Here is a 16,402-nt window from a genome sequence, read left to right on the forward strand (position 1 = left end):
CCTATAAAAGCAAGCACCTGAGCATACAAATGATCTGCTAGAGGTGCCAACAAAAATCAAATCTTAAACCCAAACCCAGCCACACAACAACGTCAAGTCTGTGGACCGCGGCCCAGCCTAAAATAATTCTAACCCCTACTGCCTTTGCTTAGCAAGTCATAAATCTGGATTGTTTGGGTTTTTAAAGCATTTTTCTTCTGTGGTTGTCAGGTTCAATTCCAGACTGGTGTTTTTTCGTCACTTTAAATTAAACTATAATTTTAATTATTTTAATTACATTGCACACTGGAGAAGGAAATAATCGTTTCCTAATATTTTCTGGCACAATAGGGCAGAAGGCATTTCTGAAATTGGCACCTGGCAGCTGCGTAGCCAACGAACTTTGATTGATGCATGTTTGGTTGTTCTCTGGCAGCCAGAGAAAATAGGGAAGAACTTTCCAATCCTGCTCCTCCTCCCTCCTTTAATTAGGTAGGAGTCACGAAGGGCCTGATCCAAAGACCACAGATGTTCATAGAAAGACTCTCACTGACTTCAAGGGCTGTGGATCAGTCTTCAGGAGGGTTTGGAGAAAATGATGGAGAATTAGGCTGATTACCATCAATGGAACCTAGGGGGTTTAGGGGTGATAATAGCAGTAAGGTGCCTAACACCCTTTGAAAGTCATTGGGTAAAGTGTGTAGGTGCCTAAGTGCTTTAGGAGGCAAAATCCCATTTATTTTCAATTGACTTTAGGATCCTATAGCATTTAGGCACCTTTGAAAATTTTACCTATTGGGGTGTGGGCACCTAGCTCCCACAGGCCCTTTAAAAATAACAAGCTTCATCTTTTTGACATCTTCTGTCTACAGCAGGTAAAATATTGCTCCAGTTCTACAATTATACTGCGGTTTGAAGTAATTTCTGGCATCCCCGGCCATTCAAAGCACCGCATTTGCCGCAAGGAGGTAGCCCCAAAGAAGAAGGCAGTCTCTAGGTCCCCAAATTGCACCTCAAAGCCAATTGAAAGCCAAAGCAGAGCATGAAGCACAGGTGTAACATGCTCCTCTCTGCTAAGTCCTCCTTACTCAGTAAACGTTCTGCACAAGTTGAAGTTTCCACATGGTCTTCAGATCTCCAATCCAATATCACTGGCTAAAAGGCCTCGATGACTGTTACCAAGTCCAGCACTTGAAAGCAAAGGCATTGTCTATCTGTGCAAAGGATATACCATCTGCAGGGCTCCATGTATCCCAGTTTTGCAGTAGGTGATATGCTATGGCTTGCACACTGTTGTGCTCCAGATTAAATAAGGATAGTCCCATGGAGATAGATGCAGTGTTGATTTCCTGAGGCCGCAAACAGCCTGAGATGATGGCTCAGAGATCTGAACTCCACCATTCATCTCCCAGGCTTACAGAGCTCCGTCTAATGACAACGGGTTCACAGCGGCTCGTTTTAGCAGCTGCACTCAACTAAAGCGCTGATTCCATCATCCCTAGCTACCTCCAAACCCTTTGTTCTAAACGAATGCCAGATTAGGGTCAAATTAAAATCAACTCTGCCCATCAATGAGTTGCGAAGCAGGGGTGGCCAAGAATTCTGGGGAGTGGGTTTTAAAGATGGGGCCTATCCCCAACCTCACCCAAAGCTGCAGTGTCGTTGATTTTGTTGTTTAGCAGAACAAGAAACCCATTGTCAGGTAGAAGTGAGAAGTGTGATCCTGTGGTTAAACCACAAGAGAGAGAGGAGTCAGCTGCTGGTATTTTTCAATGGGATTTGGGTTCCTAAATCTGGGTTCTTCATCTGGCTGTTCCTCCTGGTTTCTTGTAGGACACTGAGCAAGTCACTTAACCTTCACGCCTCAGCTTCCTCTTCTGGCAGACGGGGAATAGTACTCACCATATTTCACACCCTGGGCGTGGTAAGGCTGAAATGTTTAACACACAGATTGAGATCCCCAGCTGGAAGGTCCAAGCCAAGTACAAAGTATCATTCTAATGGGGATTGGTCCACTGCCCTTCTAACAGCTGTACATTTCAGTTCTAGAAATATTCAGAACTCCTAAAGGCTGGGTTGGCAGCACACTCTCCCCAGTTGCACAAGTTACAAGAATTTGATGCACTTTATGAAAAGCAAACAAATGCTTCCCAGAACCATCGGGCTCTGTTAGTTCCAAAGGGGCCTGCCAATTCAAGGTTTTCAAACCTCAAACCACCAAGCTGGTGAATTTCCCTTATTAAAGAACCACCCACCTGTTAAAATCCAAACTGCTCGCTACATGGACAAAGTGTTGCGTGACATATCAAAAATACACCCTTTCATTTGCACAGGGGTGATCTTTCCCTTTCATGCATTTCGGCTTTATTTGAAAGGCGGTGTCTGGACTATGGTTTTAAATTCATAAAATTCTGGCTCCAAACCACTATTTTGTTCCCTCCTTGGAAAGGAACCAAATGAAAATACTGGTGCTAGGATTTAAGATGCTTGATATCTAACTCTGGTCCTTTTGATTAGAAGTACATTTGATGCAATGACCGAGGAACGGAAATATCAGGAAATCACATTAGTATTGTTATGAATTTGTATTGCGGTAGTGCCCAGGCTCCCAGCCAAGGACTAGGACCCCACTGGCCTAGGTGCTGTATGAACTCAGACCAGACAGCGGCTCCCTCCTGCTGCCCAGATAAGCTCACTGGAATAATATTGGCTGTTAAAAGGCTAACGTGGAAGATCAGGAAGTCTGGGGAAAACACTGGCAAAGAAAAGATCTGAACTGTAAACCCCTTGAAGGGTGGGAGAATACTGAGCAGCAGGCACCTTGCTGGGTGTTGCCCAAAGACTGACCCAACTTCATCAATCTACGTGTTAATCAGGAGCCATAAGATCCCCTAGCACAAGCCCCATTATGGGGGAGACGGCTGGTTGACAAGACTGCTCAGATCAACAGAGGAAGTGAGAGATAGCAAGGTAATTCACACACTTCGTTCTGGACAGATAGAACAAATGAACATGCCCACATTTCCATCTCTCTTGGTACTCATGTGGCCCCCATTACAAGGGAAGGCATGGCAATTATCCCCATTGTACAGATGGGAAACTGAGGCAAAGAGACACAACAATAAAAGACCCACATTACAGCTGGATCTGGCCTGGGTCAGATGACTGGGTTTTGGGGTTCTAAAATTGCAGTGTAGACATTTAGGCTAGAGCCCAGGCTCTAAGACCCCACACCAGGGAGGTGGGTCGCCAAGCCCAGATTCCAACCTGAGCCCGAATATCTACACTGCTATTTTTAGCCCTGCAACTCGAGTCCTGTAAGCCCAAGTCAGCTGACCCAGGCTCGGACTCGGTGGGTTTTTTATTGCAGAGCAGACAGACCTTAAGGGACTTCCCCTGAGTCTTCCTGGAAGTCTGTGGCAAAACCAGGAATTGAACGTGGGACTCCCAAATTCAAGACTAATACTTAAACCACTGGACCATCCTTTCTATTGAAGGCCAAACTGCTTTGAAATTGGCCCTGTTACCATGAGACAGAGCAGGCGGCGTGTGGCAGTGGAGGACCTGCAGGGGCTGGTCATGAAGAGGCATAGTTTAGGAACAGCAAAACGTTCCAACTTGGAAGTGTTTTATTCCTCCTTTATGTACACAGACATCTTCTGTTGACAGAACCATCACTCTGCAACACAACTGCACTGGTTTAAAGGACTGAATTTAAAAACTGGCCTAACAGGCATATTATTTATTTATTTATTTATTTATTTGCAATAAATGTGGCCGTGAAAAATCACTGGAAGCTCAGTGCCTCTGGCATGACCTGCAACCTCCACGCCTATTGCACACTCCATTCATCCATGGTTCCCCTGAAAACCATTAAAGTATTGAATTAGTGGCAGATCCTCAGTTGGTGTAAACTGGCATTGCTCCAATGGAGCAACACTATTTACATCAGTGAAGACATTGGAACAATACCTATTTAAATCAGCGGAAGGTTTGGCCCTGCTTGCCTAGTGGCAGGGGCGGCTCTAGGCACCACCAAAACAAGCTGGTGCTTGGGGTGGCACATTTTTAGGGGCGGCATTCTGGCGCGGGCCATGCTGCCCCTAAAAATGTGCCCTGGCCGCCCTAACTCACCTCTGCTGATGCCGCTCGCGCGCCGCTGCTCCCCCTCCCTCCCAGACTCTCAAACCCGGGAGGGAGGGGGAGATCCTGAGCGGCCGAGGTGCGCGAAACAGCTGATTCGCGCACTGCTGCTCCCCCTCCCTCCCAGGTTTGAGAGCCTGGGAGGGAGGGGGAGACCCTGAGTGGCCGCGGCCCACGCGCTGCTTCTCCCTCTCCCTCCCTCCCAGGCTTGAGAGCCTGGGGGGAGGAGGCAGGGCTGGGGATTTGGGGAAGGGGCGGAGCTGAGGCGGGGCCGGGGGTGGGGTAAGAAAAAAAGGGGGAGGGGGGCGGCCAAAATTGTTTTTGCTTGTGGCGGCAAAAATCCTAGAGCCGGCCCTGCTAGTGGACATCAGATGATGCCCTAACACCTCTGGCCAAGTCTGCCCCCTTTGCAGGTCACAGTTTGCAACACAGAGGATTTGCCCCACCATTGAAACAAAGCTCAAACTGATACTTATTACCAGAGTTGACAATGTAGGAGCAACCGCTACAAGCCCGACAGTCATCTCTTTCCTGGGCACTGTAGCATTGGGAATTAGACTCTACCATGATGAGAGCCATACAAACACGTATAGATTGAATCCATGGTATGGCAGCCCCAGCCTGTCAGTCTGCTATTTTCAGCCTAACTAATCATAGCGTCCACCATCAGACTCTTTTGGAGCTGGTACAATATTTCTGGTCAACCCTGCTAGAGGCTTCCAGCATCATAGGCTAAGCTCGCAGCCAGCCAACAAGAGAATGTAGAGGAAGAGGCACTGTCTAGAGAAAGGGCCGGTTCCACCTACTGATTAACCACACCTCTTGTGGGTTTTCCTGTAGAAGCAGCAGAGAAAGGTCAGATGCTCCATAATTAGGACATGGAACAAGATCCTCCTGTACGGAGTTAACATTTTCATTGTCTTCCTCAGGGCTGTGTGCTTGGCCTTAGAGAAGCCATCCAAATCCTGGTTTCTCTCCTCACCTCCAGCAGGCATTGCATAATGCTGTATCAATACAGACGGTGGAAGGGTTGAAGCTGCCACAGCAGGCTCCATCAAAGGCTGTGTCACTTCTACTAATGTAACACCTGCCAGAGGCATTGCTACCAGGACTGGCTCTGGGCAGGCGCCCTGTATTCCAGAGCCATGGATTTCACACTTGAAGGCAGAATTGGCTCTAGAATCTCAGGCTTGTTGACTGACCCACAGATGATGATTCAGGAGGAGGTAGAGACAAGGCTTGACAGCCTGAGTGCAGTGACACAGTCAGCCTGGCCTGAGCAGTTTTGGAAGGGAACAGGACAGCAGAGAACAACTCCCTGACAGCAGACCTCCACCGGAGCCTGTGGCTCCGTGTAGAGACTCACCCTAAAATTTTAACTGCTCTGCAGTAGAGAATAGACAGAGTGGGAGGCGAATGAATTGTACTGAGGAGCTCCACAGTGGTCTGACAGCGTAACGTAAACTCGCTAGGCACCTCAGCAATGCCCTCATGTAGCATCACCAACTCTGAGCTTGGGGAGTTCTTTCCATGCACTCTCACCCATCGGTGGAATCTGCACATCACGACGGAACTCTTACGCCCAAGACAAAAGAAAGAGCAGCCTATCTTCCCTTGCATAAAAATTAGCGCATAGGAGAATACAGGTGTGTGATAGTCACATGGAACCCGTTTTACACTCAGTAGTATCCTTCCTTTCTGGACTTTATCCAAATGGTGAATCAGGCATTATTGCGTCAACTTGTGTGTTAGCAATAATTCCAACACAGAGAGCATGTGTCATGTGTTGTAAAGAACAGAGCTTCTAATACTCTTTTTATACCTTCAGAATTCCCCCGTTTCCTCTCCACTCCCACAAAAGCCCCACATCACTGCAGCCTGCCATTGTGATGATGGAGGCTTGGATAGAGGCCTAAAGACAGTACACTTTTGTTCTATCTGGGCTAGGGAATGAGTCATTCTATTTCCCCTGGGGCTAAGAAAGTGGGCTCTGTAGTGGTCCCAACTCCAGAAGTTTCAGTCCTGCATGGAACAACTGTCACCGGACCCATCAGCTACTTATATATTATATATATTAATGTCCATATTTATCATATATAATGCTCTCAGATCTCATTATTAACTTTAACATTTATAGACATACCTGTGCTAACTCTGATCTAACTAGCTCAAACAACAATAGCAACAAAGCTGCGGCAGCAGAGGTGACAATACGGGCTAGCTGCTCCAATACATACGCAGGGCCATACAGCCTATGCTGCCGCGGCTTCACTGCTGCGATTATTCAGATTACGTAGATCAAAGGTAGCTTGGGTATGTTTATATGTGCTGCAGTCACACTTCTGCTGTGTGGACGTTTACTGAAAAGTCTTCTCAGGGGCTCAGCCTGGAGGCAGTGTTATCACACTAATAAGAATTTACAACACGTTTTCCAAACAAGTGGATTTTTAAAAAAAAAACCACTTACATTTCCAAAAAGGTAATTCAACTACTATTTCAAACATGAACTTCACAATCCAAACACTCCACTTCATAAAAAAATAGGTGATCATTTTTAATGATTTTTATATAAAAAGAAAAATAATTTTATGATACAATTTGATATTCTACTTTGTACAAATTTTTGCTCACACACAGTATTATTTGTTCACAAACAGTCCTAGTCGGATTTACAGATTTATGCAAGGCTTACATACGACCCTGAAGATCAACAGAACTTCTGATGGTGTATCCTGTTGAGAGTGTATAATTAAGACTAACTTTCAAGTGCCCATCAACACAGGTGGCTTAGTTCTAGCATAAACAAAGGTTTGTATCTAATCTTTTAGCTTAACATTTTTGACCGATTACAAAGAAAGCCCTTAACTCCAATGTATCACAGGTCTTGGTAGTTTTTTCATAGAGCCTTTTCAGGGAAAGCAACATGGAATCCTACTCAAAGGGATTATTTTGCTTATACACATTTGAAGTGATATTTGTAATATTCCTTAAAGAATGAATATTCTGCTCAGAAAACTGAACTGTGCTAAGACATCACCCCAAAACTCTCATTAGTGAGGAACCTATCTAGAAAAAACGAGTAAAGAATCAAGCATTTAAAGCCAGCAAGTGCATGCTCACATGGTATAAACCTTGTTCTACAGACAATTTAGATTGATCAGTTCAGTTACAGTCTAGTCTAGAGCTAACTGAAATGCTGTACTGAACCAGTTTTAAGTCCCCAATGCTTCTTTAAAATTCCTATCAACAGTGACACACCAAGGTTGAAAATGGAGATTCATCCATTCCTCTCTCCTATAAAGAGCATCTAAAATGTCACATTTTGTAGCATTTGAGAAACGTGTCTGAAAAGGTCAAGATGCCACAAAGTGCAGATTTGCTAACAGACTAATGTTTTCTAGTTTACACGCAATAAAAAAATGGAACAGAAAAGGTACTTGTACATTATAAAACCTTGAAAGAATAGCCTAAACTTTGGAGGAAGCTAGAGTTCTCTGCATTTCACATTAAGTTTGGCTCAATGTTCTTGTGCTGGAGGTCTGATCAGGCCTAATTTTTAGGCCCAAAGCAGAACCCATGAGGGTCGATTTGTTTTCCAACCTGACCCCACTCCACCCCTTCCCCATCAGCTGCATGCCCTGCTCTCGCCATTGCTGCTTCTGCTGCAGTATAGCAAGAGGTCCTGCCACTCCTTGGCAGGCAGACTCACTCTGGACTGCATTAAGGTGGTGGCATGTAGCCAACACCACACCCAGGGAGGAGAGCAGACCTGACCCCAGGAGGGTCCGGTTGTTTTCCCGCCTGACCTGGACCTGACACTTGAAGTTGGGTCCCGACCGGGTTGCGGGGCTCTAATTTGTGCTACATTTGAATAAGCTTTTCAAATTCATGAACATGCAATGCTGGGCCCTTACACACAGTATGCTGGAGAGGTCAGCAGGAAAACACATCGGCAGTTAACTAAAATCATTGGAATTATTAATGTACAAAAAACGTACATGAACGTGCATTTGGGAGGAAATGGGTACTTTAATGAATCCTTTCCAAATGAATGTATGCAATAAAAATGGAATTAACACCTGTGCATATAAAATACTTTATATCCCTTCCATGGTGATACTTGTACTAAATTTTATAGGCCCCCTAATAAAATTTCTTGAGAGCTATGGAAATATGACATCACCCCTGTGACGATATAAGGAGCCATATGATAAACAATGTTTTATTTCTGGAGCTGTAAGATTTCTTTTCAGGACTTGTAAATCATTGAAGGTATTGCAGACCATTCTGATCTGTAGGGATTTCAGAACTTCCTGCAAAAAAGGTACTAAATACCATTTTTCATGACATCATGGTAGCCCGTTTTTGCCCAAAAGTAACCAAAATTGGTACACAGTAGGAAAAAAGGGGCAAGCTTGACCAGCAGATAGCTATAAAAAGGGGTCAGGGAGGGCAAGTGGGTTATAAATAGCAAATAAGTGTATCATAGCAGCCTATGTCTAAAGACACTTAAAAGAGATACTTTAAAAGCTCTAGAAGATATCTGAATTCATGTAATTTGACATGGATAATACCAATCTCACAAGAAAATTGAATGTAATGTGTATAAACCAATATTAAATTTTATAGGCCATTGTTCTTAGGCGCTTTATTTGTACAGTTCCTCTTCATTCTTTTCCCTTTTCTGTCTTTATTTGGTAAGAATATAAAGTCATCCTTTTCACCTTCTCATAGATAAGTTAATGTTGAGAACCATCTTCCGGATTTTTTCTTCCTTCTTTAAAACATTAGCCTTTACAGTACAAATCTTGTCTTGCTGGTCTTTAATCAACTGTTCCAACTCAGCCAGATCTGCTTTTAAGGGCTCCACAGCGCTGTCTGTGATGCTGAAAGAGACAAGCAGTACGCTACATTTTAGGGGAATATTACACTGTTTTGCATTATTTATGCCTCTGAGACAGTACATGAAATACTTGGAATTTGCAAAGAATTTTTAAATCAAACCCACCCTTCCTGAAACAGACAGAATTAGGGAGACAGCTGAAGGGAAAATGAACACAGAAGTAGATTGTCGAAGAGTTACCCTCAGGGACGGCTCCAGGCACCAGCACAGCAAGCAGGTGCTTGGGGCGGCCAAGGGAAAGGGGCGGCACGTCCGGCTCTTCGGTGGCGGGTCCCTCAGTCTCTCTCGGAAGGAAGGACCTGCCGCCAAATTGCCGCTGAAGAATGAAGCCACCGATCACGGCTCCCCCCCGCCGCTTGGGGCGGCAAAAACGCTGGAGCCGGCCCTGGCTACCCTGATGTTTTACCACACGATTTACTGGCTAATGGTGGTTTCATATCTAAAACTGCTCTCCTGCTAAACTTTGTTTACTTTATGATTATTTCATCCTCCCAGCCCACCCTACCCTGTTTGTCTATTTCATCACCTCTTGCATCCTGTCTGACATGTAGAGGGAGAACTCTCTGAGGTTGGGATTGTGGTGCCTAGGCAAGGGGGCTCCCATCCTCGGCTGGGGTTCCTAAGCATTACAATACCAATAGTGCATAATGATCACCCCCCACACAATGAACTTCTCAGCGGGAGAAGCCCGGTTTGCACAGACAAGGAGATGGGGAAGTTGAAGCTATGCCAGAGGCTCAACATAGTTCAGTGACAAGACAGGAAAGTTCTCCTGGCAAGGACTGACAGTCTTTCCACTGGCAGCTAACCTTGGAAAGGAAAGAAGTCAGGCAGTTGGGGACCACATGGCCTCTTTGTAACCTCAGCCCTGAACGTTCAGTGCTACAAGGGGTCACTTGCACAGCTATAGACCCATTTCCGAGAAGGCTCCTGAAGTTCAGTGGCACCAGATTGCACGTACCATAAATGGGAATATGCTGCCATGAGGCTCAAAGAATTGTAAACTATTAGCTGCAAACCAGGGCAGGGATCGCACTGCAAAGGGACTTCTCTATTACATGAATTGAGATGTTTTATTTTAAAACAAATATGTACCCTTCCTAAATGCTTGACTTAAGGTCCTACAGATAAGGCAGTGCTGGACTGAAGTGCCTTGTAGCAGTTCAGAATTACACACGCACTCCCTGGAGTCATCATTTAGAAGTTCATATTTCATAACCTTTCAATTCTCCTTCCCTTCCACAAATCACAAAAAATTATCAATGAACATTGCACTTGGATTTCCCCAATGGGACCCATTAATTGTCTTCCACAGAAGTAAAGAAAACAACACTGTGCATCCAAGTTATATTACATATGGGAAACATTGTCTTCTTCATGGCTGATATGGAGTAATTTTTTCCTGAAAGATGTGAACTGCCATAAAGTTATGATGATCTTATTAGGATTTCACAATTAATCTGGCAAAGAACATATTGTTGCAGAGTTTTCAATTTTTTATTTCTTCTTTATGTGCAAACTGAATGGCTATTACGAGGAGATGTTAGTCTCTCCATTGTTAAAGTAGAAGCCAGCAGGGTGGATTGATTTAAACAAACAATTTAAGTCACCAGTTTTAATCATGATTTAAATCAGCAAGCAGAAAATTTTGAGTGAAATCTTCAATTTTAATTGTTTTGCATTTGTGCTTTTTATTTATTTTCCTAAAGAAAAAAGTTTATTCTCATTAGCTGGTAATCATTAAAACATGATGATTTACAACTAAATATAACCTATACACTAAATTTGGTGCTTCTTTTTGTTAACCAGGAGGATATACTATATTATATTTAAGCAATTTTACAGCTTAACTTACATTTATTAAAATTCCTAATTTCTACATTTTTATTATGCTAGGAAATGGGTAATGATGCATTTCATATTTACTAGATGATTAATGTTTTACTTGTGATTTCTGTCAAGCTGTATTAGGAAGGAAATTCAAATTCAATTTAAAATGCACGAAAACAGCATTATATATATTATGACAAAGTTCCTCCTCTATCTTGGTGGGTCCTGCGCTTATTGGCGGATTTTCTTGCCTCAGAGATTCACCATGTGGATTGGGGAACAGCCCAGAGACCTTCCCCTCTGGAAGAACCCACAGTCCAGGTCAATTGGGAGGTTTGGGGGGAACCCGGGCCCGCCCTCTACTCCAGGTTCCAGCCCAGGGCCCTGTGGACTGCAGCTGTCTAGAGTGCCTTCCATAACAGCTGCATGACAGCTACAACTCCCTGGGCTACTTCCCCATGGCCTCCTCCAAACACCTTCCTTATTCTCACCACTGGACCCTCACCCTGGTGTCTGATAACGCTTGTGCTCCTCAGTCCTCCAGCAGCACACCCTCTCACTCTCAGCTCCTTGCGCCTCTTGCTCCCAGCTCCTCACACTCGCATCACAAACTGAAGTGAGCTCCTTTTAAAACACAGGTGCCCTGATTAGTCTACCTTAATTGATTCTAGCAGCTTCTTCTTAATTGGCTCCAGGTGTCCTAATTAGCCTGCCTGCCTTAACTGGTTCTAGCAGGTTCCTGATTATTCTAGTGCAGCCCCTGCTCTGATCACTCAGGGAACAGAAAACTACTCATCCAGTGACCAGTGTATTTGCCCTCTACCAGACTCCTGTACCCCACTGGTCTTGGTCTGTCACAATATATATATAAAGCTATTTTAAATGCGCTGAATACATAAGAAAAAGTTTATCAAAAAGTTTATCAGATCATGTTTTGCATTTAAAACTAATGGGTTTATTAAACAAAGAAAGTATTATCTGTAGTTAGCGAAGTGAACTGATTGTTTCTAGTTACCATGTCCTTAAGGATTTTAGAACTAACAGATTTCATCCTCTCTCATCTAATTTTTATTCACAGATTGTGAGAGGAAAACAAACTTTCCTGCCTTTTCAATGCCCAATTGATTTCTTAACTTTGAATGAACCAGTCATTGAACTGAGCTAGCTGAATAAAGGGAAATGAAGAAAATATTCTCCCTTCACCTGCAGAAGAGGCTACCGCTGTCAAAAGCTGGTTTAGCATTTAGAATAATAGAATCAGAGGTACAGAGAGATGCCCTGGCATCCTCCATCTGGGGAGACAAACTGACAGTGGGTTTGGTCTTATGAAAAGAGGGTCTCAGACATCCTGGTTGAAAAGCATTGTGAGAAGGACTTTGGGTAAGCAATGCCTTATTAGAGAAGAGGGGATCTTGTTAATTATGTTTAGGCTCTAGAATGTGTGTTATGATTTTGTTTTACATGTAATCCTTTGTTTCCAATATTTGTTTGCTATCATGTGAATCCCTGTTCTTTGTTAAATGAATTTACGCTTGTTTTCTCTATAAGCAAATCTAAGGGCTGTGTGTTAAGTGAAGCTGTGACCCAGCACATAACTCGTAAGCTTTGGTGTACTCTTCATTTAAGAACAGAGGATCTGGTAATTATGGGAGTATGATTGGGGCTGGACACCACAGAGATGCTCGGAGGACTAGGGTGTTGGAGTGTATCTATAGCTAGCCTATAAAGGAATGGTGGAATCTGCATAGGCTAACAGGTGGGTGCTTGTGTTGCATGTGGCTGGTGGAGTCAGGGAGTGACCCCTGACAGGCACAGACAAGGCTTCCGCAAGCTATGGACAGGTGGTAGCGATGTGCCTCAGGATACCCCTGGGAGCATCACAATATGCACCAGTGTGAATTCCAAATGTTCTCCAGACAAGGAAGGCCACAATTTGCATCAGCTGAGTTTATCCCCAAACCTGGGTAAACTCCACTGGAGCAAATAGTAACTACCCTGGTCCACACTTGGGATATGCACCTGTGCAGCTATATCAGAAGGAGGCCACAGATTGCTGGAATCAGGGTTAATTTCCAGTATCAGTCAGGTTGCAAGCAAGCTACTTCCCCTTAATTACTTGACATTCCATTATCCACTGGGCAATGAATAACCCAGTAGCTCCCCGAAGTGGATCGATACACTGTATCGCCAACAAGCTGGACTAGGTTCACTTTGTATTTCTCATTTCCTCTATGCTTGGATGCAATGCACTGCTTGGGCCTTTTATTGACTCTGTTACTTTTCATTTTATTTTAATTTATTTATTTTTAGGTGTAGAAAAATAAACAAGCTAACACTGGGGAAAATTAAACTGTGTGGGGGTGAGGGAGTTTTTATTTTTTGGCTGAAACAACATTTCTTCATTGAATTACTTATTTTTTACTGAGATTAAAATACAAGAAGAGTAATAAACTACTCCTAATGGCTACTCTTACTTCAGTACTTCATAGTTATGGCAAATAGTTGATGCTCTGGAGACAGGGCTATGTTAATAAAAAGCTTCCCAGAGTAAACTGCATGTGACTTGTACGCTGTTCATCTGCCATTTTTTTGGCCCCCAGCGGAGTGCTATGCCAAAGGCCTGCCTCTGCAAACAGTATCTGCAGAGCAACAGCACTTCCTTCTCAGTCCTCCCGTCGGTGCTCCCCTAAACCAGTGTTTTTTTGTTTTGGCTAGTGCCATTTGGAGTCCTAATATTTATCCGCCCCTCCTGATTTAGTTGGGGATTGGTCCTGCTTTGAACAGGGGGTTGGACCAGATGACCTCCTGAGGTCCCTTCCAACCCTGATATTCTAGAATCTGGTCCAATCTCCAACTAAATCATCCCAGCCAGGGCTTTGTCAAGCCTGACCTTAAAAACTTCTAAGGAAGGAGATTCCACCACCTCCGTAGGTAACCCATTCCAGTGCTTCACCACCCTCCTAGTGAAATAACGTTTCCTGATATCCAACCTAAACCTCCCCCACTGCAACTTGAGACCATTACTCCTTGTTCTGTCATCTGGTACCACTGAGAACAGTCTAGATCCATCCTCTTTGGAACCCCCTTTCAGGTAGGCAGCTATCAAATCCGCCCTCATTCTTCTCTTCTGCAGACTAAAGAATCCCAGTTCCCTCAGTCTCTCCTCATAAATCATGTGCTCCAGCCCCCTAATAATTTTTGTTGCCCTCCACTGGAGTCTTTCCAATTTTTCCACATCCTTCTTGTAGCGTGGGACCCAAAACTGGACACAGTACTCCAGATGAGGCCTCACCAATGCCAAATAGAGGGGAATGATCACATCCCTCAATCTGTTGGCAATGCCCCTACTTATACAGCCCAAAAGGCCATTAGCCTTCTTGGCAACAAGGGCACACTGTTGACTCATATCCAGTTTCTCATCCACTGTAACCCCTAGGTCCTTTTCTGCAGAACTGCTGCCTCGCCACTCGGTCCCTAGTCTGTAGCAGTGCATGGGATTCTTCCTTCTGAAGTACAGGACTCTGCACTTATCCTTGTTGAACTTCATCAGATTTCTTTTGGCCCAATCCTCTACTTTGTCTAGGTCTCTCTGTATCTGATCCCTACCCTCCAGCGTATCTACCACTCCTCCCAGTTTAGTGTCATCTGCAAACTTGCTGAGTTTGCAATCCATGCCATCCTCCAGATCATTACTGAAGATGTTGAACAAAACCGGCCCCAGGACTCAGCTTGATACCAGTTGCTAACCAGACATGGAGCCATTGATCACTATCCATTGAGCCCGACTATCTAGCCAGCTTTCGATCCACCTTATAGTCTATTCATCCAGCCCATAAGGCTTCAGCTTGCTGGCAAGAATACTGTGGGAGACCATATCAAAAGCTTTGCTAAAGTCGAGGAATAACACGTCCACTGCTTTCCCCTCATCCACAGAGCCAGTTATCTCGTCATAGAAGGCAATTAGGTTAGTCAGGCATGACTTGCCCTTGGTGACTCCATGCTGACTGTTCCTGATCACTTTCCTCTCCTCTAAGTGCTTCAAAATTGATTCCTTGAGGACCTGTTCCATGATTTTTCCAGGGACTGAGGTGAGGCTGACTGGCCTATAGTTCCCAGGATCCTCCTCCTTCCCTTTTTTAAAGATGGGCACTACATTAGCCTTTTTCCAGTCATCCGGGACCTCCCCTGATCGCCATGAGTTTTCAAACATAATGGCCAATGGCTGTGCAATCACATCCTCCAACTCCTTTAGCACCCTTGGATGCCGTGCATCTGGCCCCATGGACTTGTGCTCGTCCAGCTTTTCTAAATAATCCTGAACCACTTCTTTCTCCACAGAGGGCTGGTCACCTCCTCCCCATAGTGTGCTGCTCAGTGCAGTAGTCTGGGAGTTGACCTTGTTCATGAAGACAGAGGCAAAAAAAGCATTGAGTACATTAGCTTTTTCCACATCCTCTGTCACTAGGTTGCCTGCCCCATTCAGTAAGGGGCCCACACTTTCCCTGATCACCTTCTTTTTGCTAACATACGTGTAGAAACCCTTCTTGTTACTCTTAACATCCCTTGCTAGCTGCAACTCCAAGTGTGATTTGGCCTTCCTGAGTTCACTCCTGCATGCAATATTTTTATCCTCCTCCCTGGTCATTTGTGCAATCTTCCACTTCTTGTAAGCTTCTTTTTTGTGTTTAAAGATCAGCAAGGATTTCACTGTTAAGCCAAGCTGGTTGCCTGCCATATTTACTATTCTTTCTACACATTGGGATGGTTTGTTCCTGCAACCTCAATAAGGATTCTTTAAAATACAGCCAGCTCTGTTCTCTTTGTATTCTGTGTTGTAATTGAAATCAATACATTTGAAAACGTAGAAAACATCCAAAAATATTTAAATAAATGGTATTCCACTATTGTTTAACAGTGCGATTAATTGTGCAATTAATTTTTTTAATCGCTTGACAGACCTATTTAAAACATAAACCTGTTTAAAATTAAATTAGAAAATGTCTACCTATGTTAAAGCCTAAACTTACTGTCATCCATTAAAATCATTTAAATTCAATATAAAAAATACTAAGTAGTGCATGCTTTAAAGAAAGTTCCACCAGTTTTAGTGATTTAAGTTACTAGCTATGCATCTGAAACCAGAGTTTTAACTTGCCAGCAAGTTAAAGTAGTATGGATCGGATGAATGGACTATAAGGTGGATAGAAAGCTGGCTAGATCATCAGGTTCAACGGGTAGTGATCAATGGCACCATGTCTAGTTGGCAACCAGTATCAAGCAGAGTGCCCCAAGGGTCAGTCCTGGGGCTGGTTTTGTTCAATATCTTCATTAATAATCTGGAGGATGGCGTGGATTGCAAACTCAGCAAGTTTGCAGATGACACTAAACTGGGAGGAGTGGTAGATACGCTGGAGGGTAGGGATAGGATACAGAGGGACCTAGACAAATTAGAGGATTGGGCCAAAAGAAATCTGATGAGGTTCAACAAGGACAAGTGCAGAGTCCTGCACTTCGGAAGGAAGTGTTTCCTTGTTATTTATTAAGCGC

General features: G+C 44.0%; 1 protein-coding gene across 6 annotated transcripts in view; it reads right to left on the reverse strand.

The window, feature by feature from the left end:
- Nucleotides 1–6,660: 6,660 nt before the first annotated feature.
- Nucleotides 6,661–16,402, reverse strand: part of TRAF3IP1 (TRAF3 interacting protein 1) — a 115,579-nt gene continuing 105,837 nt past the window's right edge. For 3 of the 6 annotated variants that reach the window (XM_034785351.1, XM_034785350.1, XM_034785346.1), the window contains one exon: nt 6,661–9,008. In XM_034785351.1, coding sequence (XP_034641242.1) covers nt 8,843–9,008 — 166 coding nt within the window. In that variant the 3' untranslated portion in view covers nt 6,661–8,842. The remainder of the gene's footprint in view (nt 9,009–16,402) is intronic. The other 3 variants (XM_034785348.1, XM_034785347.1, XM_034785349.1) reach the window with 1 other exon arrangement.

Source organism: Trachemys scripta, chromosome 11 (assembly GCF_013100865.1).
Source record: "Trachemys scripta elegans isolate TJP31775 chromosome 11, CAS_Tse_1.0, whole genome shotgun sequence".
In the NCBI taxonomy this organism is placed as follows: Eukaryota; Metazoa; Chordata; order Testudines; family Emydidae; genus Trachemys; species Trachemys scripta.